The sequence below is a fragment of the Rhamphochromis longiceps genome, linkage group LG15 (assembly GCF_057381845.1).
Source record: "Rhamphochromis longiceps isolate RC_006_pf linkage group LG15, R_longiceps_female_GT1.1, whole genome shotgun sequence".
Lineage (NCBI taxonomy): Eukaryota > Metazoa > Chordata > Actinopteri > Cichliformes > Cichlidae > Rhamphochromis > Rhamphochromis longiceps.
In genome coordinates, this window is record NC_140571.1 from 2816314 (window position 1) to 2834476 (window position 18163).

Here is an 18163-nt window from a genome sequence, read left to right on the forward strand (position 1 = left end):
CCCTTTGAATGCGTTAATCAGTCAATACTGTCCCACATGCTACACTCACACTTAATGCTGGCTTTAAGCACCTACTCTCTAGATGCTCATTATCCGTCATACACGTACGATTCTTTACGGGCCTCGAGTTCTTGGGAAAGTACTTAAATCTCTCCACTGAATCCTGAAAATCTTTGTAAAATAGTGAAAGAGTCAAGAGCAATCTGAACAATAGTCCAATAATATACTCTCCCACAGCTTGGAGTGTCCCTATTCTTTCCATCTCATAAAACCTTTATGTGGCCAAGCTCTTAAAACTCAGACAAGGAGAGCCCATTTCACCAACTGGGAAAAGTTCAATTTCCCTCTAGAATCTTTCCCAGGAAAGAAAATGCTTGAAAACCCTCCTATTAAATCTTTCAGCAAATCCTTCCATAAATAATGTGAACCAAGTGTGCCAAGTCACACTTCTGTTGTAACAGAGCGCTGTCCACACCCTTAGAAAATCTATAGTTAGTAAGCAGCAGCTACACCGCCACCACTTTTCAACCATATTTAGAAAAACAGACAGAAAAGATACTTGAACTCTGCAAAGCTACTTCACTGTCAACCACTGCACCTTGTAAGATGCACAATATACTGTCTAAAAGCAGCAAAACACCGCTCCATAAGCTCACTGAAGAAATGGTTTTTAGAATATAAAAGGAGAGCTGAGTGAGCCGCATTAAAGGTCTTGTACTCTCAGACCGATAAACCCTCTGCCAAAGGCAGTAAGATTTTAAAATCATCACCATAAGACGCAAGACAAACAGTACGCAGAAAGTGGCTGGAAAGGACTCTCACCTCTCTCGCAGGTACTATCCCAAAAGCCGGTCCCGGTACAGTCACAAATGAAGCGGTTCCAGCCCTCCTTACAGACCCCGTTGTTCTTGCAGGGGTTGCTGTCACACTGTTTCCCCGTCACCTTACTACACGAAGACTTGATGCCGGTCATGTTCTGCGACTGAGCTATCTGCCGGATGTCCTTGCTGCGGCCATCGATGAACAGATCCCGAACACAGCCCACATAGCCGTAGTTGAGCATAGCTGTCCAGAGCTCAGTCGGGAGCACCAAGCCCATTCGGCTGTCAGGCAGACCGCCCAGATAAAGGTCCCCCTCCAGGTCCAGGATCTCATTTTCCCCGCTGGCTGTGAAAGGGGTCCGACGGCTGTTTACTGAAATGATGCCTGAAGGGGGGAAAAGGCGATTACTGACAAATAAAATATCATTAAATCGACTTGTGTTAGAAAAATGCTGGGGTATCCACTCTGACATGTTTCTTGGTGGTGTTTTTCAAAGCAGGCCTCGTATTTTACAGTCTAAGTGATCTGCCATGTTCTACTGGCTGACAAATAAAAACACTGCTTGCTTCAGCTACAGTTCTTGAACCCAAGTAACATCTATTACCTTTAGTCTATAGTTCTTTCCAGAACCTTTCAAAGAGACTGACAGTCATTTTTTTCATTCATCAAGGTGAGGACAGAGCTGAAAATGACAGATTTCTTTTTGTAATTTTGTACTTGAGCTTTAACAAAGTAGAGATGCACTCAGCAAAATTGTGAAAGATAGAAATAGCGCAGCACACCACCCCGTGCTAAAGATGTGGGCTGAGTAAGTGGAGGTGCAAACCTATGTTTGGCAGCCAAAATTGCACTGATCACAGACTTTAACAAGCTCTTCAGGGAAACTATTTGTGTCACCAAATAACAGAAAAGAAGGCTGAACGAAAAAAAATCAAAGAAAAAAACCCTCAAATCTGACAAAACTACTCGTCTCCTGGGAAAAGGTTACAGAGCAGGTCACTGTCTGCACCTGTGGACACTCAACGATCGCTCATATAGTACTGCCGAAAAACACTTTAGAAACTCCTCATTTCTTTTTATTTTGCAAGGACAAAAGGTGTAACGATTTATTGAAAGATGCACAAACATACGTGGAAAAACGGTGTTTAAGGCAGAAACTGTGTAAAAGCCTGAAAGTCAATATTTGGTATGACCAACTTTATTCTTCAACACAGTCTGAATGCTCTTAGCCAAGCTTTTATGTCACGTCTTTAAGTAGTCTTCAGGAACAGTTCTCCAGGCATTCAAAGCTCTTCTTTGGACATTTCAGCCTTTTGTTCTGTTCTCTGTCAGCATGATCCCACACTGCGTCAGTAATATGCAGGTCTGGGCACTGGGGAGGCCAATCAATGACTGATGGTGTTCCACTGTGTGTTTTTCTATCTACAGAAGCTATTGCCAGTCAGATGCATTCCAGATTGCACTTCAAGGTGGATCAAAATCTCATGATGTCATGGTACTGAGTCTGGGACCCAGTGTTTGTGTTTTTCTGGGTTTTGTATATTCTTCGATTTAGTGTTTTCCATGGTTTAGTCTCTTGTAGTTCTAGCTCCCTACGTTCTCCTGTATTTAGTGATTTCTTGTTCCCAGATTTGTTACTGTGCCTCCTCCTGTGTTCCACGTCTAGTTAAGTTTTCATGTCTGCTCTTCCACAGCTCTGGTGTCTAGTCTGCGTTTCTGTTTTTGTTTCCTGTTTCCAATTTTATTTGGATAGTTCCTTGTCTTGTGTATAGTGTGTTCAGTTTCTGTGTGTGTGATTAGCACTAGCTGTGTTTCCCTCCTGGTTTCCATCCCCCTGGTTTTAGTGGTTTTTTTGCTTAGTTTTGTGAGTGTGGACGCTTCATCTCTTTGCTCTTTAATGCTTTGCTTCTTTTATTGATTTTATTGATTTTTATGCTGATTTTTTCCCTTTTTTCCTTATGAGCTTACCTGCGATAGCTTCTGGACACTCATAGATCATTAGGACTAAAGTGTTCTTAACAGAAACAGCAACATTTTTATAGTTACCTTATCCTCAGCGCTCCGTGTGTCTGTGGCCTAGACACAGCTGAAGCCTGATTACAGCGTCTGGGCACCGAGCAGCCTCAATAGCCTGGAAAGGGGCTAACCGCTAGGCTAACTAGCAACAAGATGCCTTCCCTCTCCACAGATGACTACCACAGCCTCCTGCAGAAGATTGCAGTACTGGAGACAAAAATTCATTGCTTAGAAGTAAACGTGGAGGTAAATGGACTGTGTGGAAATGAAACAACCTTGCCTTTGATTCAAAACAATGGCGATGAGCAAGCTAGTACACAGCTAAGGAGCACAGATAACATGACCAAGAAAGTAGACTCTGTGCATTATTATAAATCCTCAAGTGATAATCCCCCCTTGGACTGTCTTGGTGCAAAACCAAGACATAAATCATGTCTCCTGGAAGGGGGAGGACGTACCACAGGCAGGGCACAGCGAGCTGAATTCTCTGAAACCGACTGGCTTTCACTTCCTACGAGACAGAGAAGCTCTTCTACCCCTGTATACGGGAGGAAACAGGACTGGACAACCGTGAATAGGAAGAATAACAACAAACCTCCAAAACAACTGAATGTGAAACTGCAGAACAGATTTGCTCCACTATCAAAGGACCCTGGATCTATATCGGACAACCATCCATCTAAAAGTAGCGAAGTAAGGTCTGAAAATCTGCTGAATAGCAAAAGACCACAGGGAAAGCTAAAGGCTAGGCCTGAAACTCTGATTGTGGGTGACTCTGCCGTAAAGGATGTACAAAGGATGTGCGGTAAGAACACTAAAGTCCTCTGCTTTCCTAACGATATGGTCAACAACCTGAAGGAGAGAATTCTTCAAATTGCAGATGAATATCCAACTGTGACAAACATTGTTCTGCATACAGGGTCAAATGATGTGTCCAAACAACAGTCGGAGGTTCTGAAACGGGACTTTATCGGATTATTAAATACTGTAAACTCTCTGAATGCAGCTGTATTCATCAGTGGACCTGTACCGCCGGTCAGAGGAGGAGACGAGAGATTCAGCAGGTTGTTTACACTGAATAAATGGCTTATATCAGTGACCACAACCCACTCAGTGCATTTTATCGACAACTTTAATATTTTTTGGGAACGCAGGCATCTGTTCAAAGCAAATGGATTTAATTTTAACAAGTCAGGGGTGAAACTGTTCACCTCCAACTTGTTTTATTCCATACGTCATCCATCTGTGCTTGGTGCCAAGGCTGAGATAAACGAGGAGTTATCTCATAAAGAGGAACAAACAGTACTCCAAGAACAGACAAAGCCCAGCAGAAACCTTGAGGAGGAGCTCCATTTGCCCCCACCCGGGAAGAGCCTCAGAAAGGAAAGACATCTAAGGCATCTGAGGAAGAGCCTCAGAAAGGAGAGACATCGAAGGCAAGAAGAGGGGTCCCTATTTGCCTCCAACTCTCTCAACAATACCAACGACCAGGACAAGGGACCACGACCTTCCCCAGTCCCCCAAACCCCTGACAGGCCATCACCCTCCTCCCCCTCCCTTTCTCCCTCCTCCCCACACCTGAAATTCACTGAGGAGATGATGGAGCGGGTCAATGCTGGGCTCAGATCTACCCCCCGTCCCAATCCCTTTTTGTCCCCCATAAACCCCCCACCAGAGCGGCCAAAGGTTTGCCATCGAGCCCCACCCTCAACAGAGCAATCGAAGTCACATTGCCCAGCCTCGCCCCCCTTAGTTCCTCTTCATGCCCTGTCTCCGCAGTCTGATATGTGATATGTGAAGGGTCTGGGCTGTGAGGATTATGGCAGTGGTGACTTTTCCCAGGAGAAGCTGGGACCCTGTTTACTAGAAGGTTTTAAAATTTCTGTACTTTTAGGTGACAGGAGACTTGTGGCCTGGTCAAAACACAGAGAGCTGCACTCTAAAAGATCTTTAAACATAGTAAACATACCTTGTGTGCCACAGACTGCTCCCAAACACGAGGGGACAAGTAATACCTCTAAAACACTTAAGTTGGCTTTATTAAACGTTAGATCTTTAGCTGGGAAAACATTTTTAATTAATGATTTAATCACTGAGCACAGCCTTGATTTTATGTTTTTAACTGAAACTTGGTTGGACCAAAGTAACAGTGGAGCTGTTCTCATCGAGACGACCCCTCCTAACTACAGTTTCATCAGTGAGGCCAGGGCGAGCAGGAGAGGAGGAGGGGTTGCTGTCTTATTTAATGAATCATTTCAATGTAAGCAGCTATCTCCTGGAAGTTTTCAGTCTTTTGAATATGTGGCTTTACAGCTGAAGGCCCCATCCAAAGTTGTGTTTCTTAATGTTTACAGGCCTCCCAAATACTGCACAGACTTTTTTAATGACCTCAGTGAACTGCTGTCTGTGATCTGTGTTGATTTTGACTGTGTAATTATTGCTGGGGATTTTAACATTCATGTGGACAACCCTCAGGACAAAGGGACTAAAGACCTGAGTAACACTCTGGGCAACTTTGGGCTGACTCAGCATGTAACAGAGGCCACACATAATAGAGGACACACTCTTGACCTACTGATCTCCAAAGGCCTGAGCATTTCAAAGGTTACTGTGTCTGATGTGGGCCTGTCTGATCATTACTGTGTTTTCTTTGAAAGTAAAATCTCAGCCCACACAAATATATCAACAACAGTGATCACAAAACGGTGTATAACTGAACACAGTAGTGCAATTTTTAACCAGGTCTTCCCATTAACACCTGACCTGTCCAGAGGGTCAGTCAATGAGCTCGTCAATAGCTTCAATGCTAACATGTTAAATGTAATGGACACTATTGCTCCCATTAAGGTGAAGGAAGGAAGGAGTCTCCATGGAGAAACTCCACACTGGTGAAAAATGAAAAAAGAGAGTGTAGGAAAGCTGAGCGCAGATGGAGAAAAACAAACCTCCAGGTTCATTATGACATCTATAAAGAGAAACTTCACAATTATAATTTACAACTGAGGAATGCAAGGAGGTCCTACTTCTCTGACATCATCACTAAAAACAGCCATAATGCTCGGGTCTTATTTTCTACAGTTGACAGGCTAACAAACCCTCCTGTGTCAGTGGCAGCTGAACTTCATTCGACCATGGCCTGCAATGACTTTGCCAAATTCTTCACAGACAAAATCCAAAAAATTAGACAAGCAATTGGTACATCAACAGCAGATCCAGGATATGTACTGTGTCCACCAAAAAACTGTTTAAACATCATGAAACAGTTTCAACCTATTAACAGCAAAGACCTGGAGGACATCTTAGGTAAACTGAACTCCTCCTCCTGCTGTTTAGATGTCCTGCCAACAAGTTTTTTCAAAAAGGTCTCAAAGACTTTAGAGTCAGACCTGTTACAAATCGTCAACTTTTCTTTATTATCAGGCGTGTTTCCAGAATCACTAAAAACTGCTGTAATCAAACCTATACTGAAAAAGGACAATCTTGACAAGACACAAATGAACAACTACAGGCCGATCTCAAATCTCCCATTTTTAAGTAAGATCATTGAAAAAGCAGTTTCTCAACAGCTCAGTTACTTCTTAAAACAGAATAATTGCTACGATGCCTTCCAGTCAGGTTTTAGACAGAACCACAGCACTGAAACCGCTCTGACCAAAGTGTTTAATGACATATGTCTGAATACAGACAGTGGAAAAATGTCAGTCCTAGTTTTACTGGATCTCAGTGCAGCATTTGATACAGTTGACCACAACCTATTACTCAAACAACTGGAGAACTGGACAGGTCTTTCAGGAACTGTACTAAACTGGTTCAAAACATACTTAGAAAACAGGAAATACTTTGTATCAATAGGTAACTTCACATCTGAGCAGACAAGTATCACATGTGGAGTTCCCCAAGGTTCCATCTTGGGACCCCCTCTGTTTAACATCTACATGCTCCCACTGGCACAGATTATAAACAACAACAAAATAAACTATCACAGCTATGCAGATGACACACAAATATATATCACAATGTCACCAGGAGACCGAGGCCCTGTACAGGCTCTTGGTAAATGCATTGAGGAAATCAATGACTGGTTGTGCCACAATTTTCTCCAGCTAAACAAAACCAAAACTGAGGTAATAGTCTTTGGCGCCAAAGAAAAACGATTACAGGTCACCAGAGAACTTCAATCTATACATCTAAAAACCACAAACCAGGCGAGAAATTTGGGTGTAGTGATGGATGCAGACCTAAACTTAGAAAAACACATTAAGACAATAACAAAGTCAGCTTACTATCACCTCAAGAATATTTCTAGGATAAAAGATCTGATGTCTCAACAGGACCTGGAAAAACTAGTCCATGCATTCATCTTTAGTAGGCTTGATTACTGTAACAGCATCTTTACAGGTCTACCTAAAAAATCAGTCAGACAACTACAGCTCATTCAGAACTCTGCTGCTCGAGTCCTCACTAAGACCAAAAAAGTGGACCACATCAGTCCAGCTCTGAGGTCTTTACACTGGCTGCCTGTCCGTCAGAGGATAGACTTTAAAGTTCTGATGCTGGCCTATAAAGCTCTGAATGGTTTAGGACCAAAATACATCAGTGACTTCCTGACCCAGTATGAACCTTCCAGATCCCTCAGGTCATCTGGATCCGGTCTTTTATCAGTTCCCAGAGTCAGAACCAGACACGGAGAAGCTGCATTCAGCTTTTATGCTCCTTATATCTGGAACAAACTCCCAGAAAGCCTCAGATCAGCTGAAACACTCAGTTTATTTAAATCCAGGTTGAAGACTCACCTGTTCTCAGCTGCATTTGAATAAAGCACCAAATCCACACTTTAAGCTTAAATTTCAAAACTTACATTTAACTACTGATTTTATCTACTGTTCTGATTTTATCTGTTTTGATTTTATATACTGTTTTGTTTGTTTGTTTGTTTGTTTGTTTGTTTGTTAATTAGTTAGTTAGTTTATTTGCTTGTTTTAATCAATTTTAAATCATGCTTTTTATTTGTTCTTGTTTCTAATGTCTCTGTAAAGCACTTTGAATCACCTTGTTGTTGAATTGTGCTATACAAATAAACTTGCCTTGCCTTGCCTTGCCTTAGTTTCCCCAGTTTGGTTTGAAATCCGTGTTTTTGTGTTTCTGCCAAAATAAACGGTACACTTTCAATTTAAAATAAGATTCTGTTTCCATCGTCTGCCTTTGGGTTCACATCTATCTAATCAGCTGGAGGTCAGATGCATCAGGTCCTGTGTGAGGTTTTTGCTGGATTTTCCTTTTCTTGAGGATATGACTTTCAGATACGACTCATCAGCAGCAGATACCCTTTAAGGCCAGCCACTTCTTCCTCCACTTGTTATTTTGTAATAACAGTTATTTGAAATAACCTTGCCGGTGCAAAAATACCATTATATGCCTGTCAAACTGTGTAATCTTTCTTTCAACTAAAGAAATGAGGACAAATTATGTGTTTTTGTGGCAGGCTGCTAGTAACAAAGTGCCTAAAGATTTAACACTGGTTCTTTGCTGCGTTGTCCTAGCAATGGGTCCAGAGGAAATAGATCACATTTTACAGCTGCACTTTAATGCAACAGGTGAAATAACCCCTGCAGTCACGAGACACTCTTTTTGTGCTGTGGTAGACTGTGTTATATTGTTCATGTTATTTTCCTCACACTTCAGATCTTTTCAAGTTAACATTTGGTGTTAGACGTACAAATAACAAACTCAAAGGTAAGCAAAGAGAATCTGGTTTGTCTCCCAAATTATAGACTTTTCTGTGTGTGTGTTTTTTTTAAACTCCATAAAAATCCCCCAGATTGCTCTGCGTGTCTATAAAACATCATGCATACATAATGTCATTACCCAAGGCCATATATTCATATTTTATGTCAAGATTTTTAATTATTTTAACACTTTTATGACCTTATTCGATGATTATGAACTTACAGGAAGAAATAAACAGGTTCATTAGCTCTTTTTCTACTACACTGCCTCTACCCGCAGCTCATTATCAGCTCTTTTTAATGCGAGGGACACAACAGATGAAAACATCACTTTCACTACAAAGCCTAAACTTGGCTTGTCTGAAAGTGGTGCACTGTGAGTTCTCACTTTATGTTATATTCACCTTGCCGTCCTTCAGAGAGAGATCCTGGATATAGCTCTTTGTGGACAGAAAATTTAATTCACTTGCAACTCCTATTAACATTTCACTCAAGCCACAAGTGTGATTATGGCTGTTCTTAACCATCCCTCAGTCTGGTATCCATATATCTGTCTCATTCCTCTTTTTTCCCCCCTGAAAATCCTACTTTTTACTCTGCTATCGCACTGGGGGCTGTGCCGGTGATTAATCAAAGCAGCGAGCTCTGACACATGGCTAAATTGGCTGCTCTAATCTGATATATAACATGGGCTGTAATGCCGTCTAACACAACCAAGTCCTCTGGAGGATCTCACCTAATGCAGAGATTGTGTTGGGTTCGGAGCTCAAGGCGAAAGAAGTTTCGAGCCCCTTTCTCTAATATAATCTTCTTCTAGTACTTTCTGTGTATTTGCCCATGTTATGAGGTCAGAGAACATCCAGATAGCGGTAGGTAAGAGGAAATGGACTCAGTAGCTATCTAGAGAGAGATACGACTTTTATCCTGGCAATAAATCAATGCTTGTATTAATATATTGAGATGGTTTCCATCATCTCGCTGTGGGGATGCAGGAAAAGCTGGAATACGTAGAATCACTGCAGCATTGCAACATTTGAGCTGGTATAATTCACTGTAAGTATGCACAAGTTGTATTTTTTGAAGCAAAGCAATTTCATTACATCAAAGCTAGTTTCACTAGTGTTACGAAGACTGTAGTCAACTGAGAGATAAATGGTTATGCAAATGAATTCATGTTTCCCTATTTGTAGTTGCTATTTTAGGTTTTTTAGTTTTTGTTTGTAATTGACTGAAGAGTGTGTCAGTTTTTGCAAAATGTGAGTGAACAGTCAAGCGAGCAGTTCTGCAGTTTTGGCCATGCTTTTGGATTTTGGTTGCATTTATGTTTCTGCACTGCTGTCAGATTCACTTTGTCCTGTTCATTTATATACACATATAATATATCCATGCTCTGTCACCTGCCGTTCTTCGTCTACTGTGCAGTCAAGCTTTCCAGTTGTGTTTCCAAGTATTTTTCCTTGTGTCATGTTCTGTCTCAGCATGTTCACTAAAGATTTGGATTTTATCCAGATTAACGTGACAAGAGTTTGTCCACGCCTTCGTGGGCTGAGCGGGTACCAATCAAGAAAGAAGCCTGTGCTCCAAAATCAACAGTTTTCAAGTTCGACTAAGCTTGAAGCTGGGTCTGTGCCATGAAACCAATGAATTTAAATGAACTCTACCAAATGTGCTAAGAAAAAAACAAATGAATATCCAGCCAGAATTATGCCAGAAACTTGTTCATGGCAAAAGTGTCTGGTGCTAAGTGACACAAATATCAGTGTGGATGTGTGTATGTATGCTTTTGACCCTGTGTGGAGTGGAGAAAATCCAAAATAAATTGAAAGAGTTGCTTTTCAAATTCATTAAAGATGTATGGCGTGCAGTCATTTCAGCCTGGAAAAAGCACAGTTCAAAGAAATCATTAGAATCCAAAAATCCAAATTCCATCCATGCCCATGGTGAGTGGATGTAAACTTGATGTCTTTGCATTAAAGATGCAATTTTGTCTTTAATTCTTTTGGCATTTTAAAAAGCTGACTACTGCTTAAAAATAGAAAAGTCCCAATAGCAATAGAACAAAACAAGATATGCTTCACTGTGTATTACATAAGTAAATATTGCACAGTTGCAATTCTCTTTTCTTCTGTATTTATTACTCTGTTTCTGACCATGTTTTAGTTCTCTGCCTATAAATTTATACTTTGTACCGTTCAGCCAAAGGCAACACGGTTTGAGCTGAAGCAGAAGTTCAATTTTTTTGACTGAAGCCATTTTTTTCTTGTGTATTTGTGTATGTATCAGAGAAAACAGGACACCAGTGACATGGCAGGACCACTGTGCCTTCTCAAAGCACAGAGCTGATTTAACAGGGATGTTAAACATCTGTGAAAGTTCAGCACAGATAACTTAAAAACACAAAAACAGACATTTCAACCTTTATCCGTCTTTTTTCTTTCATCCTTACCTGAGCGACCATCTCTCTGGATATCCACATGATGCCAGGAGCCGTCATTGACCTTAGCCTGCGTTGCTTTGACCTTGATAGTCCCGGAGCCCATGTCTAGCAGCAAGTAGAGCCCTCCATCGAGCAACTCCACTGCAAAGAAGTCCACCTTGTTGTTCTTCTGGCCCTTCGCGTCCCTCCTGTCCTGAGGCTTACCGTGGGTGAAGAGGATCAGCCCGTTGGGTTCAGAGGTGCGGAAGTCGAAGGAGATGGAGCCCACGCGCTTGGTGTTCCATTTTGGCAAGGCCAGGTAGGATTCCGGGGTCTCGAAGTTGATGGGGTCGAGGGTGGGAACGTTTTCGCACTTGAAGACCACGTCACCCTGGAGCTTCATCTTGGGGTCGACAATGCGGGCGAGGCGGGAGAGCTCCAGGCGGATATCGTTGTTCTTGTACACCACCTGTGGAAGATATATGAGGGAAACGATCACCAAGAATCCTGTACGATTACTGTACTTTCTCGTCCTTTTTCAAAGCTTATTTCCAATGTTTCAGTATATGAAATGAATTGCAGTTCATTTCAAAGTGCAATAGTATAGCATCATGTTGACATTATTATATACTGCAAATTAAAGGGCAGCTGGATCAATAAAACTAATATATATGTAAAGCTTTGATTGTCTCAGTCATTTTTCTATTCCCGCTTCAATTCATCTATGACAAAAAGGAGATGCACGACTATTTCTTTTGGGCTTGATTGAACACCTACTCACTGACTGAACTGTGAGACGTGATGGCTAAATTATTAGCGAGTCATTTCTTGTAATATTCAAAAAGACCATCCTTGATAAACCGAGGGTGAAACCCCACAGGAGGATCTGTGACAGTGTGAGAATATATCCAATATCATATTTATTTACCAGCAATAAATTTACACCAACCCTCTAATCCATCAAAGTAGAAAGCAGCGCCACATTATAGTCAAATACAACAAAATACCACAGATATTGGCTGCAGAATATTGTCAATTGGAATCCATTGATGCAGAAAATTAATGTTTTTTTTCCCTCTTTTTTTCTGAGGAGGAAGAGAGGCTTTTTCGGGTATATAGGGCAGTGTATGCGCAGGAAACAGCAACACTGTTAGAGCGAGCACAGCTGTCAGCCAACAGATTGTACTTCTGTGGGATTACTGATAATCCTGGAAGATTTGACAGTAAATCAACACAGGTGACCCAAGCGCTGAGGAGGACTGAGGAGGGGAGCGGGTGGGGTTGAGAGGGGTGTAATGTGTGTGTGTTTGTGTGTTAAGGGGGAGGCAACAAGCTCCAACAACAAGCTAGTGAGAACAAGGGCAGCAAACATGTCAAGACACAAGTAAAAAGGTCAAATGGGGTCCTGTGTGTGTGTGTGTGTGTGTGTGTGTGTGTGTGTGTGTGTGTGTGTGTGTGTGTGTGTGTGTGTGTGTGTGTGTGTGTGTGTGTCTGTGCAGATGTCAGTGCAGTTAATGACCACATGTAATCTCCTGAACATGAACACAACAAAATACGCTCACTGTCAAGCTTTGTTAATCCACTGGTTATGTACTGTTACAGGTGATTTGACTTTCAAATACACAGTAAAAGAAACCCTCTGAATTAAAAATGAACATTTATACAGAATAGCAAGAGAAAACAAAAGTACACTAACAAAGAAAACCAAAGCCAACTGGAACACAACGCAGCGATTTAATTGAGACGTTTACTGTAAAAATGAGAGTTCATGGGGTATAGACCTGTGGCTTTAACTTTCAGTAAGAACACAAACTGGAAAAAGGTGCCTGAGATACATTTTGGGAATACTGGTAGCCGCCAGTGCTACCCCTCAGCCTTTAGTAGATACACCTATGTTATCAATTTCAAACTCTGACTTATTGCATTCAAAATCTTGCACCGCCGGGCCGTCTAGCAGCGTGACAACAACACCCCCACAGCCTTTTACAGGTGAGGGTTAATAAGAGGTTTCTTAGATTACTTAAAACTACTCAAAAACTACTTGATAACCAGGCCCACCCAGTCTTAAATTTTCAATCTAATCAAAAGCAAAGGTTGTGTATTTGTTTTAAAAAATTATTTAAAAAAACATTAACAACACAGGCTGGTGGCTATAAATTGCAGATGCTATCTAGTCATATGCAAAGTGTTAAGGCCACTGTGTAACCCACCTGCCACTTAGACACAAACGTCAATAGCTAATAGGTACTAACTGCTTCCTAACAGCAGTTTTGATTATCTTATATGTCAATAAATACACTTATATAAATATGTAACTGGCAAAGAAATAATTAATATGTAATAACTGCGAGTAGTTTCAAACTGCATTTCTATTACTGCGCCCACCTTTGTGATGGAATGCTAAAAAATTGCAATGCAAGCAAAGGTACAAGTAACATGTATGAAAAATACATAAAAATAAAATCCAAATGCTTATCTGTCAAACACACAGTCCCCAGTACTTCCAATATAAAACAAATAAAAGCAAAAGCTTATAAGTACGAAGTATTTTCTAGAAACTGTTTGGTGCTTCAGACATGACTTAAACGAATGCTTTTGTGTACACTGGTTCACTGTCATGGCTTACTGGCACACTTAATGGAACTGGGCCATCGTTAATTAATCCCGTGCTTTTTTTTTCTCCTTTTACTGCAACATGTCAAAATCAGGTTTTTTGTCTCCCATCCTGCCAAAAACAAGAAAAAATACATTTCCTCTTTTAATTTGCTTCTGTATTTATTTCTTTTTGCATTAATGCCCCCGTTTACTTAGCCATGCTTTTATTTCTTTGCCAATTTATTTCCTCAGAGTTATTTATGTCTTTGTGCCTTTCTGCTTCACTACACAAACGAGGGAGAGTGTAATTCGAAGTACGCCACAGGGTCAAGTCCTCACGTATTGGCGGAACAGAAGTGAGCACGAAGAATGCATGGCATTTTATTTATTCTGGATGTTGGCAGCTTTGGTCCTCCGTACTACACAGAAGAAGGTTTAGGCAATAAATCAAACAGTAAAAAGCAATAAAGTGTTTGCATATGCTAAATATGCTAATATGACCCATGGCTTGGGGGGTCATTTCTGCCCCCCACTCAGTTCTGAGAGATCTGAGAGATTTTTTTGTTTGTGCTTTTTTGCTCTCTGGTAATTATCAATCATCAGCAGCAACATTTGTTGCTCTGCTGTACTTACCCAAGTAAATGCAACGCACGTTCTGAGATGATGATAAGCGCCAGATGAAAAATGGGGGATGATTTTGAATTTCTTTTTTTTTTTTTAATACTGAAATGCTGCAGCCGCCCTGTAGCTCTAACATATTTGAGCTTTAACCATCATTACTGATCTCTCTGAAACACTGACGTTTTTACCATGTTTTCGTCTGAAGCCCGATACCTTGGATTCCAATTCCGGCATGCTTAAGACCACTCTTGGGCAAGAGAACAAACTGAATATTACATGAAAAGAGAAAGAAGAAGAAAGAGGTGCTTTAATGCTACTCATTTGCAATGAAGAACTTTTTTCTTTAATAGTACAGGGATAGTGACTGTGCAGTTCTTAGATGTAAATTGCTCAAACTTGCCAAAGTTCCAAGGCACTATGTCTATATCTTTGAGAAATAACAAGTAGACATGGAAAGAGGAATTAAGCCCTGAGATTCCTTCAGGTTTCTATCCGAAGAACAACGGTTTGTCTTGTGCTCTGAAAACCTCAGTTTGTTTAACTCATGACTAACTTGCCCTCCGGCTTCATTTTCTTGACAGTGTGAAGTCTTTACAAACTCTCCGAGGCGCAGCGGTGTTGTTCGAGGGTGCGATAATCTTCCAATCAACCATCCCTGATCTGTTTTGGAATTATGATTTCGTCCGTCCCGCTGCAGGCTGATCGATAATGTAATCGAAATTTTGTTATAACAGAAGAATGGACTACTGCGGCTATACACGCTTCATCTTTCCCTTTGTTATTGTTGTGCTTTGTTACGCTATCTTTTAGCCAACAGCCTTATGGGGCTCATTCATAATGCACGCACAGGGGGACTGTAACAGCTCCATAAAGTCCAGATCCTCCACGGATTGAGTATTGATTGGGACACAGTAAAGCTACAAGAAGAAGGGTACAGAGCAAGGGTAGGTTGGTGGAAGTGTAAGCTTTGTGCACACAAACAGGCATGTGTATGCGCGCATACGCGCGCGCACACACAAACACACACACACACACACACACACACACGCTCTCCTCCCTAATCTACTTTATTTTATTTTATTTTTTTCACTCTGTAGGTTGCCTTTATTTCTCGCTTACTGGCAAGGTTCCTGTGTTCAGGGAATGACATTCTGGTAAGGGGCAAAACAAAAAAGAAAATGAATGGGCCAAGAGAAGAGTGCATAACATATTCCCCCAGTACAACTAGTAGAAAATACTAGTTGGTCCCTATAAATATAGCTCGGCATTTAAGTCCTTCCAAATGTACAAGATATGTTACAGTTAAACTTCACAACATGAACAGTGAACATACAAAACCATCTTAGATGACTTTCTTAAGCTCATCATACAAGACGAGCACAAAGGCGCCACCCATGCCTCTCAGCACGTTAGACCAGGCTCCCTTGAAGAAGACCTTGCTGCCCTCATCGCGTGCAATCTTCTTCCAGCAATCAATGGTGCCCGTGTACATGATGTCAGCTCCTTTGCGTCCAGACTGCATCATCATACGACGACGGACAGTATCGAAGGGGTAGGACGTAAGACCAGCTACGGCAGTCACACTCTGAGCAATCATCCAGCTCACTATAATGTGCGTATTCTTAGGGTCAGGAAGCATGCCCTTTGCTGTGTCATAGATGCCAAAGTAAGCAGCTCTATAGATGATAATGCCCTGTACTGAAACGTTGAAGCCCTGGTACAGACCCCTAAGGCCATCGGACCTGAAGATCTTCACCAAGCAGTCTCCCAGACCTTTGAACTCACGCTCGTGGCCCCCTTTGCCGACATCAGCGGCGAGACGTGTTCTGGCGAAGTCGAGGGGGTAGACGAAACAGAGGGAGGTAGCTCCGGCGGCACCGCCAGATGCCAGGTTACCCGCAAAGTATCTCCAGAACTGTTTCCTCTTGTCCACGCCGTCGAGGAAAATCTTCTTGTACTTGTCCTTGAAAGCAAAGTTTAGGGCCTGAGTGGGGAAGTATCGGATGACATTGGCCAGATTTCCTCTCCAGAAAGAGAGGAAGCCCTGCTCTTTGGGGATACGAACGACACAGTCGATGATGCCCTTGTACTGCTTGTCGACCGCAATCTGTTTGCTGGCATGTTGCACCTGGAGCAGAAGCTTCACTCTCTCGATGGGAGCTACAGCTGTTTTAGAGATGGCAGCGGCGATACCACCAGCCAAGAAGTCCTTGGCAAAGGAAATAGCTTGTTCACTCATCTTCAGTTGCTATCAGCCGCCGTCCAGCTACTCTGTTGGTGGGGTTGAAATGGCCTAATCTACTTTAGATGAGTGCTCATGTCCTTTCGGCCCCAAACACAGGTGCTGTCAGCTGCTGATTTACCCTAGTGTTAATGAAGGAGCAGGATAATTCCAGTGAAGTGCAGTGAAGACACACAACAACATTCACACACTTACAAAGACAGCCTCGCAGGGGGACATGGCAATTTGTTCAAGTGTGCACACACAGACCCACAAAACCAGTACATTCTTTTGGATGTGAACAGATCCAAACGCACAAGCCGCCATGTACACAGACATGCACACAATCTGTTTGTCGAGATAGTCAAAGTGCAAAGCGGAAAGCAAACAGATGTTTTGTCACACGTGCATTTAACATAGGCAGCGTGCAAATGTAGCATTGTGATTCTCAAAGTAACAAAGCATGACATTTCTGAGACACGTCTTTCAAGAAATAATGAATTGGTAACTCCGTGGGAGAGATATTTTATGATTTGGGCGAACCCTTAATGTGGCAAAACTGAGGCACAGCGCTTCAGTTTGTTGACATGGTGCATTATTCATTGCAGCATCCACAGGGAGGCGTTCCTGTTTGGGCTGTCACATGATCTTGGTCATGGAGTCATTACTGACCCTCCTGTTTAAAATACTGTCCTCTGGCTGCGTGCAGGGATGACATGACAACCATACAAATGATGGTAACACATATCACATATTATCATAAATAACTGTGCAGTTGTCCTTTTTTTGCAGTGCATACCGTTCTGCACCAAGCACTCGTATTTTATTGTAATTTTAGTTCAACTAATTCACCAAATTTGACTGTAATACTGCAATTATTCCTCATTTTAAAATGTTGGTATTTCATTATTGTTATCGTTTTTTGACCAAGATAACTGTGAAGTGAAGATATGACATTGTGAAAGCCCTGTCTCTATGGCTACCCCCCCTCAGCACTATTGACAGTTACACCTGTGGGGATGGTTAGTCTCTCACTTCCTTCTGTTGCAGCATCAAGTCAAATAAACAGTCAAAAGTGGCACCATAGCAAAAGCAGTACAAGTTGAGTGGTTTAACTGCATATACTGTACATCACACAGGAGTGTTTTTCAGCCTTAAACATGACGGGACATCACTTTTAACAGAAGTCTATTTGCTTTAATGTTATGAGGACATCTACAAGAATTTTATGAAGAACCGAATGCTGACGACCTACACTTAGTGCTGTGCTTGAACACATCCTGTGTACACACTGTGCTCATCAGAGGCGCTTTAGAGATGCTTACTGTTAAATCAGTCGTATCCCTCCTGTTTCAGGGCAACACCCAAACCACCCACCTGTGCCATGCAATCCTTCCTGTACTGCAGCATGCTATCACTATTACAGTCTAAGCACATTTCACTACTCGTGTGCAGCATAGAGGACTCTCACTGACTCTGACCACAGATTTTAACCAATGTGTTTTTTAGTTTTTTTTAAAGCTTACTGACCTAAATCCACTCGGCTGTGTCATCTGTCAAATACTGAACCTGAAACATTTTATCTATGATCACACTTTTGCTCTTCAGCTGATTAAAGCGTTGCAGCACTGTACACTTTGGGCTTGCGTCACACAAGCTAATCTCCGGGTGCTTGAGATTCTGGTATTTTTGTTAACATTTTTTTAACAGTTTTCTATATCAATTGCGTCACAGTTAACATGCACA

At 41.8% G+C, this 18163-nt stretch overlaps 1 protein-coding gene and 1 pseudogene across 5 annotated transcripts in view; both read right to left on the reverse strand.

The window, feature by feature from the left end:
* nrxn3b (neurexin 3b) overlaps positions 1–18163 on the reverse strand; it is a 334694-nt gene that overhangs the window by 227629 nt on the left and 88902 nt on the right. For all 5 annotated transcript variants that reach the window (XM_085382343.1, XM_085382342.1, XM_085382344.1 and 2 more), the window contains 2 exons: positions 11011–11449; positions 823–1206 (listed from right to left, as the gene is read on the reverse strand). In XM_085382343.1, coding sequence (XP_085238469.1) covers positions 823–1206; positions 11011–11449 — 823 coding nt within the window. The remainder of the gene's footprint in view (positions 1–822; positions 1207–11010; positions 11450–18163) is intronic.
* On the reverse strand, positions 15267–16488 carry LOC146651791 (ADP/ATP translocase 3 pseudogene; annotated as a pseudogene).